Source organism: Phytophthora sojae, assembly GCF_000149755.1.
Source record: "Phytophthora sojae unplaced genomic scaffold PHYSOscaffold_5, whole genome shotgun sequence".
Taxonomy (NCBI): Eukaryota; Oomycota; class Peronosporomycetes; order Peronosporales; family Peronosporaceae; genus Phytophthora; species Phytophthora sojae.
In genome coordinates this window covers 5765541-5782150 of record NW_009258119.1, presented here as the reverse complement: position 1 = coordinate 5782150, position 16610 = coordinate 5765541, and the positions used below count along the sequence as shown (strand labels likewise).

The 16610-nt window shown below is 56.2% G+C and overlaps 6 protein-coding genes across 6 annotated transcripts; 2 read left to right on the top strand and 4 right to left on the bottom strand.

The window, feature by feature from the left end:
• Window positions 1–3788: 3788 nt before the first annotated feature.
• On the bottom strand, window positions 3789–6549 carry PHYSODRAFT_334361 (hypothetical protein; the record flags this gene model as incomplete). Its single annotated transcript, XM_009531631.1, has 11 exons — window positions 3789–3949; window positions 4018–4042; window positions 4109–4277; window positions 4322–4527; window positions 4578–4871; window positions 4957–5219; window positions 5291–5583; window positions 5665–5758; window positions 5867–5954; window positions 6052–6124; window positions 6200–6549. 11 exons carry the CDS (start codon window positions 6547–6549, stop codon window positions 3789–3791), a joined length of 2016 nt encoding a protein of 671 aa, XP_009529926.1.
• Window positions 6550–6995: 446 nt separating this feature from the next.
• PHYSODRAFT_505906 (hypothetical protein) lies at window positions 6996–7667 on the bottom strand (the record flags this gene model as incomplete). Its single annotated transcript, XM_009531630.1, has 1 exon — window positions 6996–7667. One exon carries the CDS (start codon window positions 7665–7667, stop codon window positions 6996–6998), a length of 672 nt encoding a protein of 223 aa, XP_009529925.1.
• Window positions 7668–9005: 1338 nt separating this feature from the next.
• On the bottom strand, window positions 9006–10079 carry PHYSODRAFT_250966 (hypothetical protein; the record flags this gene model as incomplete). The annotated part of the gene is made up of 4 exons (XM_009531629.1): window positions 9006–9266; window positions 9298–9765; window positions 9791–9936; window positions 10061–10079. 4 exons carry the CDS (start codon window positions 10077–10079, stop codon window positions 9006–9008), a joined length of 894 nt encoding a protein of 297 aa, XP_009529924.1.
• Window positions 10080–11385: 1306 nt separating this feature from the next.
• Window positions 11386–12593, bottom strand: PHYSODRAFT_509459 (hypothetical protein; the record flags this gene model as incomplete). The annotated part of the gene is made up of 4 exons (XM_009531628.1): window positions 11386–12012; window positions 12087–12276; window positions 12359–12474; window positions 12558–12593. The coding sequence occupies 4 exons, from the start codon at window positions 12591–12593 to the stop codon at window positions 11386–11388; spliced, it is 969 nt and encodes a 322-aa protein (XP_009529923.1).
• Window positions 12594–14439: 1846 nt separating this feature from the next.
• On the top strand, window positions 14440–15780 carry PHYSODRAFT_507388 (hypothetical protein; the record flags this gene model as incomplete). The annotated part of the gene is made up of 1 exon (XM_009531627.1): window positions 14440–15780. The coding sequence occupies one exon, from the start codon at window positions 14440–14442 to the stop codon at window positions 15778–15780; it is 1341 nt and encodes a 446-aa protein (XP_009529922.1).
• Window positions 15781–16138: 358 nt separating this feature from the next.
• PHYSODRAFT_250947 (hypothetical protein) lies at window positions 16139–16507 on the top strand (the record flags this gene model as incomplete). The annotated part of the gene is made up of 1 exon (XM_009531626.1): window positions 16139–16507. One exon carries the CDS (start codon window positions 16139–16141, stop codon window positions 16505–16507), a length of 369 nt encoding a protein of 122 aa, XP_009529921.1.
• Window positions 16508–16610: the final 103 nt, after the last annotated feature.

The window sequence follows — 16610 nt, the reverse complement described above, 5'->3', positions numbered from 1 at the left end:
CGTCGTCAAACTCGTTAGCCCAGGAAGCCGGTCCTGATTGTGCCTGCTGCGATGGTGCACTGAGCTTGCTCGGCCCCGAAACAGGAATGCGTGAACGGCGTGGAGTCTGGCTAGCTCCTACAGCCACCTTGCTCAACTTTTTCAGTTTTGTTTCTAAATACCGAACGCGCTCTCGGCTCGCAGCAAGATCCTCCTGTTCCTGCTGCAGCCTAGCTTCAACTGACTGCTTTTCCTGATCGATCGTCCGCGAGATAGTTTCCAGCTCTTCGCATTTCTTTCTCAGCACGGAGTTTCTCTCTTCGGAGACAGATAACAGGATGCGGCTGCGTTCGTCTAGTGGCTCCTGCGCTGGTGAAGACTCATCGTCATTCATCCCACCGTTCACCACGCGTTGCAGGGACTCTTCGTAACTCTGCTTAATCTGCAAAGTCTTCTCTCGTTCCTGCTCAAGATGGCGGGTAAGCTCTGCCATTTCCACCTGCTGCTTGGTCAGCTCTTGCTCCTTACGCTGGTCTTGCTTCTTCACGTCAACCGCCATTCCGAAGAGCATTTTCAAGAGAGTTCGTGCCTCAGGCAGTGACTGCGTCGTCTCGATTTTGGCCAACGCGTTGCCTCCATCCACAACCCGTACATCGTCTGAAATCTCAGAAATTTTCTCTTCCTTGTACTCCAGTTGCGCTTGGCAGGCCTCGATACGTTCCTCCAAGTCATAGAGCAATTGCTCCTCCGCAGGCGTCAGCTGCTGCTCCTGGCGTCCGCTATTGCGTCGGCTAAGCGGCGAGTTTTGCATAGGCGACGTGAGCACGTCGCGAATGTTCGTCTGAGACGAAATAGAACTCTTAACCTCCTTTTCAAGCTTGTCACGCTGCGCATACAGCGCCTCCATCTCCTTCGCCACAGCCTCTCTTTCTTTCTGCAACTGCTCCAGCTTCTGCTGTTCCTCTGCACGCTTCTTCACCTCCTCGGACAACCACTTCGCATCACGATCAGCACGATTCGCCCCAGCAGTTTTCTTACGACCATACGTAGCATTTTGTTTTCTAGCTTGGGCCGTCAGTTGTTCCTGGCGTTTGAGGCGCTGCTTCACGGCTGATGCCTCTTCGATTTTGCGCTTCAGCACCCGCTCTTGGGCATCCTTCTGCGACCCCAAGCGTTGAATTTGCTGCTTGTCCCGCTGCTGGCTGCGCTTGAGGCTCATGATTTCACGGCGACGCTGTTTAGCTTCTTCTTCGTATCGCTTTCTCTCCTCGTTCATTTTCTTCACCAGATCCACCTTTTGGCGCTTCATGTTGCTGATCTCCGAGTTCAGTACGCGTAGCTGGGTCTCGTTCTTTTTCTTCTGGTTCATGAAGCGATTGATATCGTTTTGCTTTTTGCGCAGGGCCTGAAGCTCTTCCTCTTTCACCTTCAGGTCTCGTGATAGCTTCGCTAGCCTTCCATTTCCACCAGACGTGTCACCTTCAGCAGCAGCCTTCTTTTCGATCTGCTGGATCTCATCAACAAGGCGATCACGATCCACCTGGGCTGCGCGGACCTCCTCCACCATTTCTGCCATCTTCTGCTCATAAAAGCTCTTCATTCGATCGTAGTTTTCCTGGGCCTGGCGGATATTCTGCACAAGCTGCTCCTTCAGGGAAATGTCATGGGCGAGATCCTGGACCGACTCGCCAAGGTGGCGTTGACGACGCTGGAACACACGCATACGATCGGCCTCCTCTTGGTTTTCTTCCTCAACTTCCATGCCGTCTGCCGAGCCATCCCCATCGGCTCCACTACCGTCGCTGTCACCACCAGCATCATCACCGCTTTCTCCTCCTTTCAACTTGTTGAGAAGTGCAGTTTCCCTTTCGATCTCCTTTTCTGCTCGTTCAAGCAGCTCGTTACCCACCTTAGTATCAACCTCCGCGAGTGAAGGCAGGGCAAACGCTGGAGCAGTCGACGGTCGGGTTCCGCTGCTGCCGCTACTAACAGACCCAGGAAAGCTCATCATAGCATTGTCACGCTCTCGCTCAGTCGCTCGAAGTTTTTCTTGCAACTCGCAGATGGTTCGCAACTGGTCCTTCAGAACATTGGACTTGGATTCCCGCTCCTCCGGCGACACTGAACTTCCGCCCGCGCTTTCTTCAACACAGAGCCTCAAGTAGTCGCGTTCTGCTTGAGCCGCAATCATCTCTTCCTTCAGGTGATCGAGTTGGCTCTTACCGCGTTTCAGCTCAGCCGTCAGTCGAGCCACCTCGTTTTCAGCGTTCTCTGCACGCGTTCGAAGATTGCCGAACGAGTCGAAGTCGCTTGCCATTCCGATGAAGTTCGTCCCCACACTCTCCATCTTTAGTTCGCTTTCCGATAGTCCCGGGTTGCGAAGTCGGTGCACCTCCATCTGAAGCATTTGCACCTGGCGGCGGAGCTCCATCGTCATCGCTGAAGCTTCATCACGGTTCACAACGGGCTTGTTCTGGATGTTCCTGGCTCGGTTGGCATACTTGAGCGCATTCAGCGTCTCCTCGAAGTTGACGTCGGCAGGGCTCACACACGTCAGCATGAGCGTCCGGCTGTTACCACCCAACGAATCCTGGAGCATACGCGTCAGCTTCGAGTCACGATAGGGGACGTGCACCTTTCCTCTCTTCGTGTCGTCACCCAACGCGCTGATAACATTTCCCAGTGCAAGGAGTCCCTTGTTGATGTCGATGCCTTCTTTCAGACGTTTGCCCTCCGCTTGAGTCCGCTTCTGACGCTCGGAACCGGCAAGATCCACAAAGTTGAAGTACGAGCTTCTCGTCTCGTAGTCTCCTTCCTGCATCTCCTTGCCGTCAGCGGGCGGTTCTCCAATAGGGATGTGCTGCACCATAGTGACAGTGAAGATGGCGTGGGACCGACTCGAGTGCGCGTTCATGAGCGTGCTGCCCGTCGTACGGCAGAGCGTGCCCCTCTCCAGCAGTCGCATGCACTCGTCCGAGTCCACGACCTCAACCTCGGACGCGCCCGTGACCTGCACCTCTCCGTTCTCCGCCTCGCGCAGACTGACTTTGCTCTCGCCCGAGGAGTCCCCGAGCGTCACGAGCAGGTCGTGGATCTCCTCGCCGTAGATCTCCAGGAAGCGGATCTTGAGCACGGCCTTGAAGTGCACGTTCTCCTGCATCTTGGCGTCGATCTGGTCGAACATGTAGCTGATGACGCGCGGGATGATGCCGTAGTCCTCGGGCGGAATGTGCACCGAGCTGCCGCTGCCCATGGTGTACGTCTTGCCCGAGCCCGTCTGGCCGTACGCGAAGATGGTCGAGTTGTAGCCGTCGAACGTGGCCTTGATCAGCGGGTCCACGCAGCGCCAGATGTCGCTCTGCTGCACGTACTTGCCGAACACGTAGTCGTACGTGAAGGCGCGGTTCTTGCCCATGACGATCTGGTTCTCCTCCTCCAGCACGGACACGCACTCGTCGCAGCGCTCGACCTTCTCGCGCCCGATGAGCGGCCGGATGCGCACGGCCACGCGCACGGAGGAGCCGTCGTCGTCCGCCATGGCGCTAGCACAGGGAGAGAGGGAGGGGTATCGCGAGGAGTCAGACGAAGGGGCCCGCGCTCGCCTCGCCTTCACACGCGCTTTTCCGCCAACAAGTGCAGTGGTGGATCGAAAACACGTTTATTGCGGTTTATATACAGATAGCGGCAACTGGCCGCTACCCGTATGCAAACCAGTCCACCAATCAAATGTAGCTGATCCAGTGTACCATTTTAGCGGTACGCAACTTCAACTTGCTTTGTACTTAAGTATGGGGAAGGCAACTCCAGCATCACGGGCTGAAAATTATAGCTCGCACCGGGTTCCAGTCCTCGTCGAATTCCGTCTGAATCTTGGCAGGTTGCAACACTAGCTCTTCACCTTCCCCCAACTTCGTGACCGTTGCGAGTGGATCAAAATCTCCTGGAAGTGAGATTTCTTGCGGGAACGAATCTACAATATAGAGCTGTCAGAGCTAAGCTGCTCGACGTGGCTGAACCAGTATATCACCATCCCGGGACCATAACGGTCCACATACCCTTGCAGCTAAACAAGACAACGAAGCAGTTAGATTCACCTGTGAAGACGCAGACAGCATTCACCGCGACCCACCTGACTCGCGTTCTCCTTTTCATGTGTGTGTCGGTCGCCAAACATGGCTTTGCTATCGACCCAATTGACCACATGCAGCTGCCCGCTTTTGGGTTTCTTCACACCGATCGGAAGCAACAACCTCACATCGGGCGTCTTGGACAACCCCATCTCTCGAAGCACGTCTTCGCTCTCGAATACCAGCGCAACGTCTCCAGCAGCAGATACTCGTACTCGACGCCCATGTTGTGGCGGATGCGATCCGCCAACGGTGAGAAGTACACGTCCCCATCGATGCACTCGCGGATCTCCTGCATCACCCGCGTGTACTCGTGCTCCGAGAGGCCTCGGCGGTTCGGCGGCTCCGCTTCGTCCAGCTCGCTCTTGTCCTTCATGGCCTCCTTGAAGAAGTTGGAGATGGTGGTCTTGCTCCAGCCGTACTTGGCGTCCAGCAGCAGCCGCGTCATCATATGCACGGAGAGAAGTCCACGAACCTGGCGATCTGGCACATGGTCTCCCGCCCGCCGAGTCGAGGCACGTACTTTTTGAGCGCCTTCTCCTCGCGGTGCAGACGCAGCGCGGCGCGGAACTGGCGGTGCTTCAGCTGGCGCTTGATCACGGAGAAGGTCTCCGCCGACACGGAGAGCTGCTGGCGCGCCGCGGCGTCCGTGGGGAACGCGTCCAGCGAGCAGACGAGCTCGAACTCCTCCTCCTCAGGGCCTCCGAATATGGCATTTTTATTTAGTAGGTTGGTCGTTGCAGAATAAATTATCCCCTGACGCTCCTACCAATACAACAGTACATTATGACATTGCCCCCAACGTACCACAATAAATAATGCCACTATGAATGCTGAAGAAGCGTTCCACCACGTTCGACGTGGGTGGGATGCTCTTCAGCTGCTTATACTTGACACGGTCCTGTGCAAGCCGCCGGCGCTTCCGAAGACGCTCCACGAACGACGCGGCTGGATCCTCCTCCTCTTCACTCGCGGCCGCGTCGTCCGGTCTGGCAGCTTCGAAGGGCTGCAAAGCGGCCTTATCAGCACGCGTCAGCCGCTGCGCCTTCCCGCGGAGAACGCGTACACACCCAGCCTCAAAATCTGGGTTGTGCACAATGTTGGCCCGAGGCCCTGCAAAATAAAAACCATTATACAATTGGTAGTGAAAATATTGAACACAAATTCAACAGTTATAAACTTACCAATGTAGCGCCCATATTGTGGCTTGACAGCGATCAGCTCGTCGAACCACTCGTGAACGTCCAGCAGGTCGACGTCGGGGCTTTGAAGGGCCTTCGAGACCGACTCGATGTCGCACAGCTCCTGGTACAATGCCCGCAGTCGCTTGTTCATCGCCGGCGGCGGCAGCAGGTCCATGAGGCCGTCGTCTTCGGCGTCAAGAAACTCGAGGAGCTGGAGGTAGCGCCGTACCATCTCGAACGTAGAGCTCCAGCGCGTGTCCAGGCGAATGACAGGCCGAAGTGGCGTTTTCAACCTATTTTGTAAAAAAAATACAAAAGTACACAAATTGTGTTAGAGACATATTGACACACCACACATACACATTGGCGCTTACCGTAGTTTGGCAGATTGGGTGAGAGTACGCAATTTTACCATGAGCGCCTGCACAGCAGCCAGGTCCTCCTCATGCGACGCCATGTCCGCCTGAACTCATAAGAGTTGCCAGCCGCCGGTTTACGGCGCAGTTGTCAGCTACGAGGAAGCGACACTGCGCCAGCTGTACGCCGTAATCGCGCTGCAGCATGGTCGCTAGAAACCGAGATGGCCCTGCGCGGAGAGATCGTCGTCCAGCGCGTCCAGCAGCGGGGCCATGCTGAGTTGCGTTGTCTTGGGACAGCCGTTCACCTCATAGCACGCGAACACGGCGATGTAGTGCACAGATGCGTGTACCAGCCGTCGAGCATGATGCCGAAGCGTGCTGGGAGCTCCGACGCAATCGAACGCTCGACGGCGACGACGACCCCGTCCATGCCAGCCCGCAGCGTTTCCTCCGAGATGGGTCCAGGCTGGAGTAGCTGAATAACATCCATAAAGTAAAGTTGTTAGTTTCCGTAGTAATGTAAACACAATGACATTATGCATACACGTACCGCCGAGCTTCTCGGCTCTCGCAAAAAGAGAGTGGCAGGTTGCACATGACAATCCAAACCATCCAGCCGTGGAGGTTGAGCGCCGAGTGGCGGACGAAGTTCACGAGGGAGCCTGTCTCCGCCGTCGTAGTGTCGAGCATGACGGTCTCGTAGTTAGGGTGCTCCCGCCTGATATGTTGCATCAGGTTGGAGTACCCGTTCCTATGGGTTTGCTTCCGAACCGTGCCGCAACGGCAACGGAAATACTCGAGAATCACCTCGTCGTTCTCGTCGCGACACGGGCGGAAGTAAAACCCCGAGACTTGGGAGTTCGTGTAGGTAGGGCGAGGGGGGCGGATAGCGCGAACCATGCTGGATGAGGTCTTGGAGGCTTGAGAAGTGAAAATTGAAGAGTGAGCGCTGCCAAATGAGCTGCAACTAGCAACGCAGACAACCAGTGATTCCAGTTCTTCTGAACGACTGGAAGCGAGAAGATGGCTGGTATAACGCTAACATTATTATATAAAGGTAACTGTCATAAATTATGTAATATCACAAAGCACATCAATAAATTATCACGGTAGATGGCTGAACCCGCCGAAATGCGTAATTTATTGTTATTTTCTGAAATAATGCTATTGACAATGCTATTTTCGGAGGCCCTGCTCCTCCTCCATGTTGGACCACAATATATTGCAATGTAGATGTGGAACTGGAGAACGTCCTAAAGATACGATATGGCGGTTAAAAGTCACGTTGACTTGGATAAATTAAAGTGTCTAATACTAAAACTACAGTATGCAGGATCAACGCAGGCTCAATCCCGGAGGAACGACTCGAGCAAGGCCGGCACGTGCTGGTGGGCCTCGCAGCGGTGTACCGTGTTCTTGGAAGGGTTCTGCGCGAGGTCGACGAAGTCCGTCATGAACTCCTGCAGGATCTCCTTGCGCTTCTCGACGTTCTTGGCCGTGAGCGACACGAGCAGGCGCGGCTGGCGCAGCTTGAAGCGCATGTAGCGGCCGTACTCGTAGCAGTACTGGCACGTGAACTGCGCGTTGGGGCACGTCCAGAGCCTGATCTGGTGGCGCAGCTTGGCGAAGTCCGAGTAGCGGCGCTCCACGCGGAAGTCGGGCTCACGCGTCTCGCTGGCGTCGGACAGGCGCGTGACGGCAATGCGCGGGTTGTTGACGTTCGTGGGCAGGCGCGAGTTGTAGTGGAACTGGAACACCTCCAGCACGTAGTAGGTCACGCCGTTGCGCTCCACGGTCTCGTTGATCTCGAGGCGGTCGATGTTGCTCAGGAAGGAGAGCGAGGAGGACGCCGTCGACCAGCGCAGCGGCTCCACGCGCACGGGCGTGAGCGGCGGCGCCTTGATGGCCGCGGGCATCTCGCGCTGCGATTCCTTGCGCGCCAGGCGCGGGATCAGGTTCAGCTGCAGCGGCGCGTGCTCCTCGGGGGCGGCGGCGGCGACGACGACAGGCTGCGGCATGTTGGCTTGGAAAGTGCGGTGCGCTGCGGTGGTGGTGATCTGAGTGCCTGACGGTGAATTCCGAAATGAAGGTTTGCTTTGGGCCGGATGGATGATCGCCAGCCGCGCGTAATCCAAGCTTTGGCGGCGTGTCTCTGGCAACGCGGTGGTTCTCTGCAGCCGCTGATTGGTCGGCTGAGCGGAAATTTGCGACTTAACGTGAAATTTGGGGCACATGAGTTACATAAATTGGCGATGGCACAATCATCCGGCGATAAGCCGCCCGTGGTGAGCTCTGGCGGCGGCTTTGCATGTACATGTAAGTTGCTGCGCTTTTGCTTGCCTTTTGCGAGCTTCTTGGCTTTGCTTTGCAGGGCGGTGCTTTCGCTGATCACGGTCAGGGGCGCTTACGTCCGCGTTGGAGTGCCGGCATCACTTTTTGGAGCGTTGTTTGCGGACATTTCTGGGCAGAAAGGCGACAAATCACGCGAGTGCTGGTACACTGTACTGGCCAAAGTTGCCCTTGCAGCGCAAGGCGAGCTTGGCTTGCACCTCGTGCTCAATCGCTGCTGCTACACGCATGGGTGGGGCGGGTGTTGCTCGCTCGCTACTCGCTCGGCGCTGCAGAAATTGCTGCGGCGCAGATATCATCGGCTGGGGCCAGATCCGCTGCCGGCGACGCGGCGAGCGAGGTGAAGCCATCCGAGTGCGGTGCTGCGCTCGAGGCGTTGTGGCTGGACGGAGGCTCATATGCCGCCTGGATTCCTGAGTTCGTCTTGGTGGTCGTGCTTCGTATCGCGGACAGCCTCGCCGAAAGCGGCGACCACAAAACTGCAGCGCTAAAGCGGCTGGCGGACATCGGAGACCACGTCTGGTTCGCTGGCTGCAGACAAAGGCAAGAAGGCCGCGGAGACCAGCGCAAAGCAGGCGACGACAGCTACACGTACCACACCTAGTGTAACTTAGATTGGATTTTGCGGCAGGGATTTGGGCGCCGCGGCGACTGCTGCCAGCAAGCGTGCAATCCTGGATCCGATTGCACTGCAATCGGATCCAGGATTGCTCCGGGCGTCATCACATGTGGACCACGCCGGCAGAGATCGAAGCGATCGATGCTCGAGGCCTGCGCCCGGTGGTCTCAAGAACAGGGCGGCGTGGGCGCCGCCAGCTGAGCACCAACTCCGCGAGTGTGTCGCGCATGCGATAACCCTCGAGGCGCTCGCTGCACAACACCCACTTCGCGGCAGCGAGCGGCTCGGACAGCACGAGCCACACCCTGTGAACAGCTTTGGATGGAACGGCTGGAGGAACCGAATTCGGAGCATAACTTTTTTAAAAGCTCCGTGTGTTGTTTCCCCATTACCGGTATCTCTGCAGGGCTACGAAGTGGTCTGGGTGCGGCTCCGCTTTCATGCTTGACTGGGCCAGCGGGAGCTGACGCGTTGAAGCGAATAAACTGTAGTTCGACTGCGATAGTGCACTTGCTTGCCCCACGTTGTCATAGATCAGCACACTTGGTCGCAGTAGCGGGTGGGCCGGGTATTCAGCGGCCTGGACATTCTCAACGAGGTGCTCGTTCTCAGTCATCGCCTCAAGACGAACGACTTGGCTGTACGTGACCTCGAACCTTGGTCTCAGACAGCATCTTCACGACGCTGTTGAAGCGGAACCGCGTGAGACGGAAGCCAAACTTCTCGAGCACAGATCGGAGCTCGTCCACTTCGATGAGCCCCGAGCCTGCAGCGTCTCGCGCCTTTAATTCTTCCTGAAGGTCGGCAATAGTGAGCTCCTGGGGAGTTAGGTGCTGGTGCAGTGAGGCCGCGAACTCGGACCGCAAACGCATCACCTCGCTGAAGGTTTCCACCACGCTGCTGGGCGTGTTTAAATCGATGCGCAGCGTGCTGCTGACGACCACAAAGTCGTAGAAGATGTGGCGCTGGGGTTCATACATCTCGTCCAGGAACAGCGTCATGAGGAACCCGTTGAGTACGAGGAGGAGGAGGACGCTGACTTGCCACGCCTTGTAGGAGAAGAAGCGGATGTCGATGCTCGGCGACTCCGGGGCGACTCCACTAATGCTCTCACACCCGTTAATCTTCCTCGAGGCCGCGGTAGACAGCTAATACACGGCGGCAAAAAGTTACAAGTCGTCCGCCGTCTTGCTTGGCAAGCTCCCGCTCCCGCTGCACTCGCTGGTACTCAAATTCTTCGTGTTGTTCTTGGATACTGCCCATGATCTCCAGCGCCTTGTCCGCCTCCTCGTTCTGCCACGCCTTAGCTTCCTCCTCGGCTATCGCGTGTAAATTCGCAGTGAGGATGGTTTTCTTCGTTGACAGCGGCTAGTCGTAGCGGAAGTAAGGTCTTCTGCCAGTTTCGTGCCGTCCTTCGAACTTGCGGACTTGCTGTGGCATAACTTTTCATTGAATTGTCCATTCTGAAATCTGATTGCACCCGCTAAATCTGAGCGATTGGGCTGATTTTATGTACTTCACGCTGGTCCGTGTAAATTTTGCAGAACTTCTTGTTATTGTTTTGAAAAGCTTGTTGATTTGGAGTGAGCTGCCAGTTTCCTGCCTCTTTTTGATAGCATTTTTGTATGCTATGCAAATCCTAGGAGGCTCATCACCGGAAATTGCATGTGACGCTGGAAAAATCTACCAATAGACTACGAGAGTTTAACAAGGAGAAGATGCTAATTGGCTAAAACAAGTAGGCACGGAACTGGTTGTAGGCACGCAGCTGGCACCTTACCTTAGAGGAAAACCATGATATGGAGCAGCAGGACGATCCATGCCACGATCATGAAGGCCTCGATCAGCTCCTGGCGCTCGGGCATATCCGCGTCGAGCGCTTCGAGAAGATTGAGCAGGCCACAAATTCCCCAGGCAACATCGAGGAGAACCACCCACATGGACGGCTTCACCTCGACATGTGCGAGATCTGGTTGGCCTGAGTTCGACTGAGGTACTTGGCGAACGGGAAGAGCTGGGGGAACCCGAAGCGACGAAGGAATAGACGGCTAAGCAGCCTTTCCTTCAAATGCGGCATCGTAGGGCAAACGAGAAGTTCATTTTGAGTAGGAGCCGAGGCTTGAACTGCTATGCAAGGCAGGGCTGTGAGAGAATAGCCCCCCCCAACTATGGTCTGGTGCGCAAGTAAGTTGTTGCTTGAAGTATATGAAGCTAAAGCGAAGTCATACTGCTACTGCACGCCGTATAGATCGAATTGTTAACCTCAACAGTAAATTGGTTTACGAAGCGTTATCTCAAATCGGACCCAGTATTCAATCATTAGTCAAAATTACGAAAACTATAGCAACCACGCAGCATCGTTAATGAAGATAATACCGCGGAGGCTTCACCATTACTCTGTAATGCTTTAGTTCTACCGGCATTACACTTTGAGTGATTGGACTCTGTACTTGCAAGAGGAGGGAATAGCAGAAGATTAGACGGGGGGGTAACCAATTGATGCAGCTTGCTACAAAAGCAGCTGCTTCAAAGTACACAACAGCTAGATATAAACACTGGTGGATAGCTACAACAAAGCACTTCAATCGATGTTTCTCCCTTGAGAACCCTCAAAATTTCTCCCATATTCTGCCAGTGACCACCAGGATATGGTAAATTCCCGTAGCTCGGTTAGGAACGGCCCTGAGCTGCATGTAGCGGCAAGTTGCCGCTACCCGTATGCAAACCAGTCGGAATTGGTACGCAGCTTCATCTACGCTGTGCGAGCCTTACTCATCATCGTCGCCGAAGAGGCTGTCAAAAAAGCTCATGACGCCGCCGCCGCCGCCACCCGACTCCTGCGAATCCGCAGCGGGGACGTCGTCGAACTCGCTCCCGTTGGTCGGATCCTCGCTGCGATCGCCATAAATATCGTCGTCCTTGGCGCTCCAGTCATCATCTCCGGCACTTTCGGTGCAAAACGCTTCGTCTCCGCCGACGTCAGTCGATGCACCAGCACTCGCACCTTCGCCGCCACCGCCGCCATCCATCATGAACGGGAACATCATGCCGCCTGACCCGCCGTGGGGGATTCGAGAGGCCATTTCTCCGACAACGCGGTCGAACGGCAGGCTCTGCAGGTAGATTTTTCCGGGGCCGGTGAGCGTCGTCACGAACAACCCCTCTCCGCCGAACAGTACGTTCTTCGCTCCCTTCAACATGGTGATGTCGTAGTGCACGCTGGGCTCGAACGCGACAAGACAGCCGCTCGAAATGCGGAGCACTTCACCTGGCTGCAGCTCGCGCTCAATCAACGTTCCAGAGGCGCGAACAAGCACATCGCCACTTCCTGTTAGCCGCTGCAAAATGAATCCCTCACCTCCGAAGAAGCCAACGCCGAACTTCTTGGCAAACTCCTTCGGTATGATGAATGGGGTGGATGTTAGCGGCGTTATCCCGTCTACACGTCGAGCTTGAAGCCGCTACAAACCATTTCGATGTTGACGGTATCCGATCCGCACAAAAACGCCCCCTTCTGACAGATAATAGACTCGCCAAGGAAGTCGCTCAGGCGGAGATGGACAATCTTGCTAGGAAAGCTCGTGCCAAGCGCCACTTTGCCTTTTTCGCTGCCGTGGTACGTGAAGCGAGACACAAAGAAGTTTTCTCCTGTCATCATGCTGTCAACATGTCAATAGCGCAGTTGCATGTTAGAATAACAAAGCCCAATGCTGAAGCGAACAAAGCAACATATTGACATACCGCTTCATGCCTTCGCCGAAACCTCCAGCGGTGGTCGTCTCCATTTCCACACCTTCGGTCATGTAAATCATCGCACCCGTCTCCGCGCGCAGACATTGCTCGGGCTCAAGCTCAATCTGCAGAATAGCAACACCACAAGACGGAGTGAGATCGTGTGGCAACGAGACCGAACCACGCAGAGCCAGTGACTTTGTCGTACGTGCACCACTTGTGAGTCGTGACCCTCGATGGACATGGCCGTGTCAAAGTTGATGGGGACGAACACTTCGTTGCCCGTGCTCTCGTGGTGGGGCAGCGTGGCCGCCGTCGTCTCCTGGCTCTCGTCTTTCTTCGGCTCGGGCTCCGTGGGCTTTGCTGCAGCCACTTCCTGCGGATTCACGCCCGGGAGGTGACGCACAGTCTTGCGCATTTCCTTATTGTAGTACATCACTTCGCCTACTCAGTCAGCAGCAACCAAGACCGCTTATCAGTGCTGGAAGAACAGCATGACACGCTAGTGGCTACTGTACGCACCGTTCCTGCGGCGGATTGCCTCCCAGCCGTCGGGCAAGGCCGAAGAGAAGACTCTGGCCTGGTGCAGCCGCACAGCGCGCGCGGGCAGCGCCGCCTTAGGCAAGTATTGGAGCAGCGCGCGGCGCAGCATATCGGACAGGGTTGTAAAAGCTGGGTTTTTGCTTACTGGAACAAAGGAATATTGGGGCAACCCACCCACCCTACGCCAGCATATTTGGCTTTTACAGGTTTTATTTTTGCCTATAATGTAGAGTTACAGTGCAAATATTAGGACAAACAGTCCAATAGCTGGCCAAGGATAAATTATTTTATGACCAAACGAGCCAATCAGAAGCCTATATTGTCGAATTTTATGAAAAATAGAAAACCCACCTACTTTCACCCAATCCCCCAGATAGATTCAATCACCCGCCCAACTTTGTCGAAAAAGGTGGGTTTTTAACAACACTGATATCGGAGCGTGTCTCGTCAATATGAATGAATGCGGCGGATATGCGTGCTCTCAATAGTGGCCCATTTGTCGTGTGGCGCACACCACGACCAACCAGCCCCGCCGAGATTCGCCCCCGCCGGTCTCACCTGCCTGCGCAGGAAAGCGGTGGCTGCAAGGCCTGCAGAGCTTGTGGTTGCACAATGTGCATCCCATGGACGAATGGCGACGTATAAATATCTGTTGCGTGCGTCAAACATAGCAGGCACGGTGCCAGACGCACTGATGCCTGTGGATTTGGACCCACCGCTAGCTGCGACGGTGCAGCGGCCGCAATTGCACTGGCACCGCCGTCGCAGTGTCTGCGCCTCACGCGCGATAACTTTAGCCTCCGAACGCCAACAACGCCCTGCCTCGAGCTTTGGCATCAAGGGCAACAAGCAACCTGGGAAGCGGCGTCCGTTACGCGCGCTTTTTCAAACGCGAAACCGCCTTCCACGTTTGGCTCGGTAATTTACGCCGCCGCGCTGCGAAAATTACCGGCCCCCACCGCAAAATTTGCGGTAGAACCGGAATAAACGGGCGCGCGGCCAGCAGTCTCACCCCTCCCTGGTTCCGAGCCAAACGGGTATCTAAATCGCCGTGCCACCCGTCCTAAAATTCAAACCAGCCAGTGGTTTCAGATCCGCCGGCCTGTCCACGCGCTTATACTTGACTGACGTATGGTGCAGGAGTGATGGTCGTCGCCGTTTTGAAACGGCGCCAAGCCCAAATTTGACGCCAGCGGTAATTTTTCCCGCGCGTCCCAACGCGGCCGGCGCAACACAGGCTGGTTCATTCGCCAAAAGTCCGAATTCTCCTCAGAGCCCGCGCCAGCCAGCCAAGAGCCGCCGCAGGACCCGCCGCCGCGCACGTACAGCAACAGGTACAGCCCATGCCTCCTGACTGCACCCTCCCCCCTCGCCTCCCCCTTCAGTCTCCCCTCTGGGGGGGGGGGGGCATTGTTGCCCCTCCCCCCTCGGCGCGTTGCCAGACGGAGAGCCATACGAAGGGGAAAAGGGGGAAGGGACGTCCCGCGATCTTTGCCCTTTGCCTTTGCTGACGCCTTGTTGCATCCTCCTGACAGACCAGCGACAACATGAGAGAGCTCGTTCACATCCAGGGTGGCCAGTGCGGTAACCAGATCGGCGCCAAGTTCTGGGAGGTCATCTCCGACGAGCACGGCGTGGACCCCACGGGATCCTACCACGGCGACTCGGACCTGCAGCTGGAGCGCATCAACGTGTACTACAACGAGGCCACGGGCGGCCGCTACGTGCCGCGCGCCATCCTCATGGACCTGGAGCCCGGCACCATGGACTCGGTGCGCGCCGGCCCCTACGGCCAGCTCTTCCGCCCGGACAACTTCGTGTTCGGCCAGACGGGCGCCGGTAACAACTGGGCCAAGGGACACTACACGGAGGGTGCCGAGCTTATCGACTCGGTTCTCGACGTCGTCCGCAAGGAGGCTGAGAGCTGTGACTGCCTTCAGGGTTTCCAGATCACGCACTCGCTGGGTGGCGGTACCGGTTCCGGTATGGGTACGCTTCTTATCTCCAAGATTCGTGAGGAGTACCCGGACCGTATCATGTGCACGTACTCGGTCTGCCCGTCGCCTAAGGTGTCGGACACGGTCGTCGAGCCCTACAACGCTACGCTGTCCGTCCACCAGCTCGTTGAGAACGCCGATGAGGTCATGTGCCTGGATAACGAGGCCCTGTACGACATTTGCTTCCGTACCCTGAAGCTCACGACCCCCACCTACGGTGACCTGAACCACCTGGTGTGCGCCGCCATGTCCGGCATTACCACGTGCCTGCGTTTCCCCGGTCAGCTGAACTCGGACCTGCGTAAGCTTGCCGTGAACCTGATCCCGTTCCCGCGTCTCCACTTCTTCATGATCGGTTTCGCCCCGCTGACGTCGCGCGGCTCGCAGCAGTACCGTGCCCTGACGGTGCCCGAGCTGACCCAGCAGCAGTTCGATGCTAAGAACATGATGTGTGCCGCCGACCCTCGCCACGGCCGCTATTTAACTGCCGCGTGTATGTTCCGCGGACGTATGAGCACGAAGGAGGTTGACGAGCAGATGCTCAACGTGCAGAACAAGAACTCGTCGTACTTCGTCGAGTGGATCCCCAACAACATCAAGGCTAGCGTGTGTGACATCCCGCCCAAGGGTCTCAAGATGAGCACCACGTTCATCGGTAACTCGACCGCTATCCAGGAGATGTTCAAGCGCGTGTCCGAACAGTTCACGGCTATGTTCCGTCGTAAGGCTTTCTTGCACTGGTACACGGGTGAGGGTATGGACGAGATGGAGTTCACGGAGGCCGAGTCCAACATGAACGATCTTGTGTCTGAGTACCAGCAGTACCAGGACGCTACCGCAGAGGAGGAGGGCGAGTTCGACGAGGACGAGGAAATGGATGAGATGATGTAGACGCGTCGTAGTAGTTACGACCCTCCTTGCTGACCGCCTTTGTTCAACTCGTGACTAGTTTAGCCATCTACAACTCCAAGAGAGGTTAGTGGCTCGGCATCTACAGAACAGAGATCTTATTACCTTTTCTTGCCTTCGCTGCGTTTAATCCATAAAGCTTTTGTTGCCCATATTGCGTGCCTCCCACTTTCAAACATGCATGGTGCACTTCAGCTTATGTAGCCATCTGACGTCATCGATACTACTGTAGTATGTGTACGTACCACGATTGGTCTAAAAGTATCCGATCTATTTCGGTGGTAAGGTTGAAGTTGACCTCAAAAAAAAGCATTTCTTACCGCAAGGCATACAGGCGTCGATGCGTCGGAGCGCAGGAACCCCTTCTGCAGGCCACGATGGTCCTGGAGTCCTCCCTCCCAGGTTGACTCCCTCGCAGATACGCTGCGTGGGGATCACCAGGGCCTCGTACGCGCCCTTCCGCGAGTCCTTCTTCTACGACCCGCGCGCTAACACGGCGCTCAAAAAGGGCGGGCGGCCACCGGACCGACAGGTTTACGCGCGTGACTCAAGACGCATGTGGACGACTCAGGGCCCCAGTATCGACCCTCGTCTGCCCAAGACGACGGTGCAGCCGGGCACCGCCTTCCGCAACGAGTGCCTCAGTGCCGACCAACTCTACAGCTCCAACCGAAACTCGCTGGGATATGACGTCCACCGTAAGAGCTGAGCAGCCGGTACGTTCTAAATATCCACAGTACTCACTTCAATGTTTGCTGCTGTGGCTCAGGGTCCTTACGCGGCACTAGTCTCTGCAGTACCACCAAGCGCTT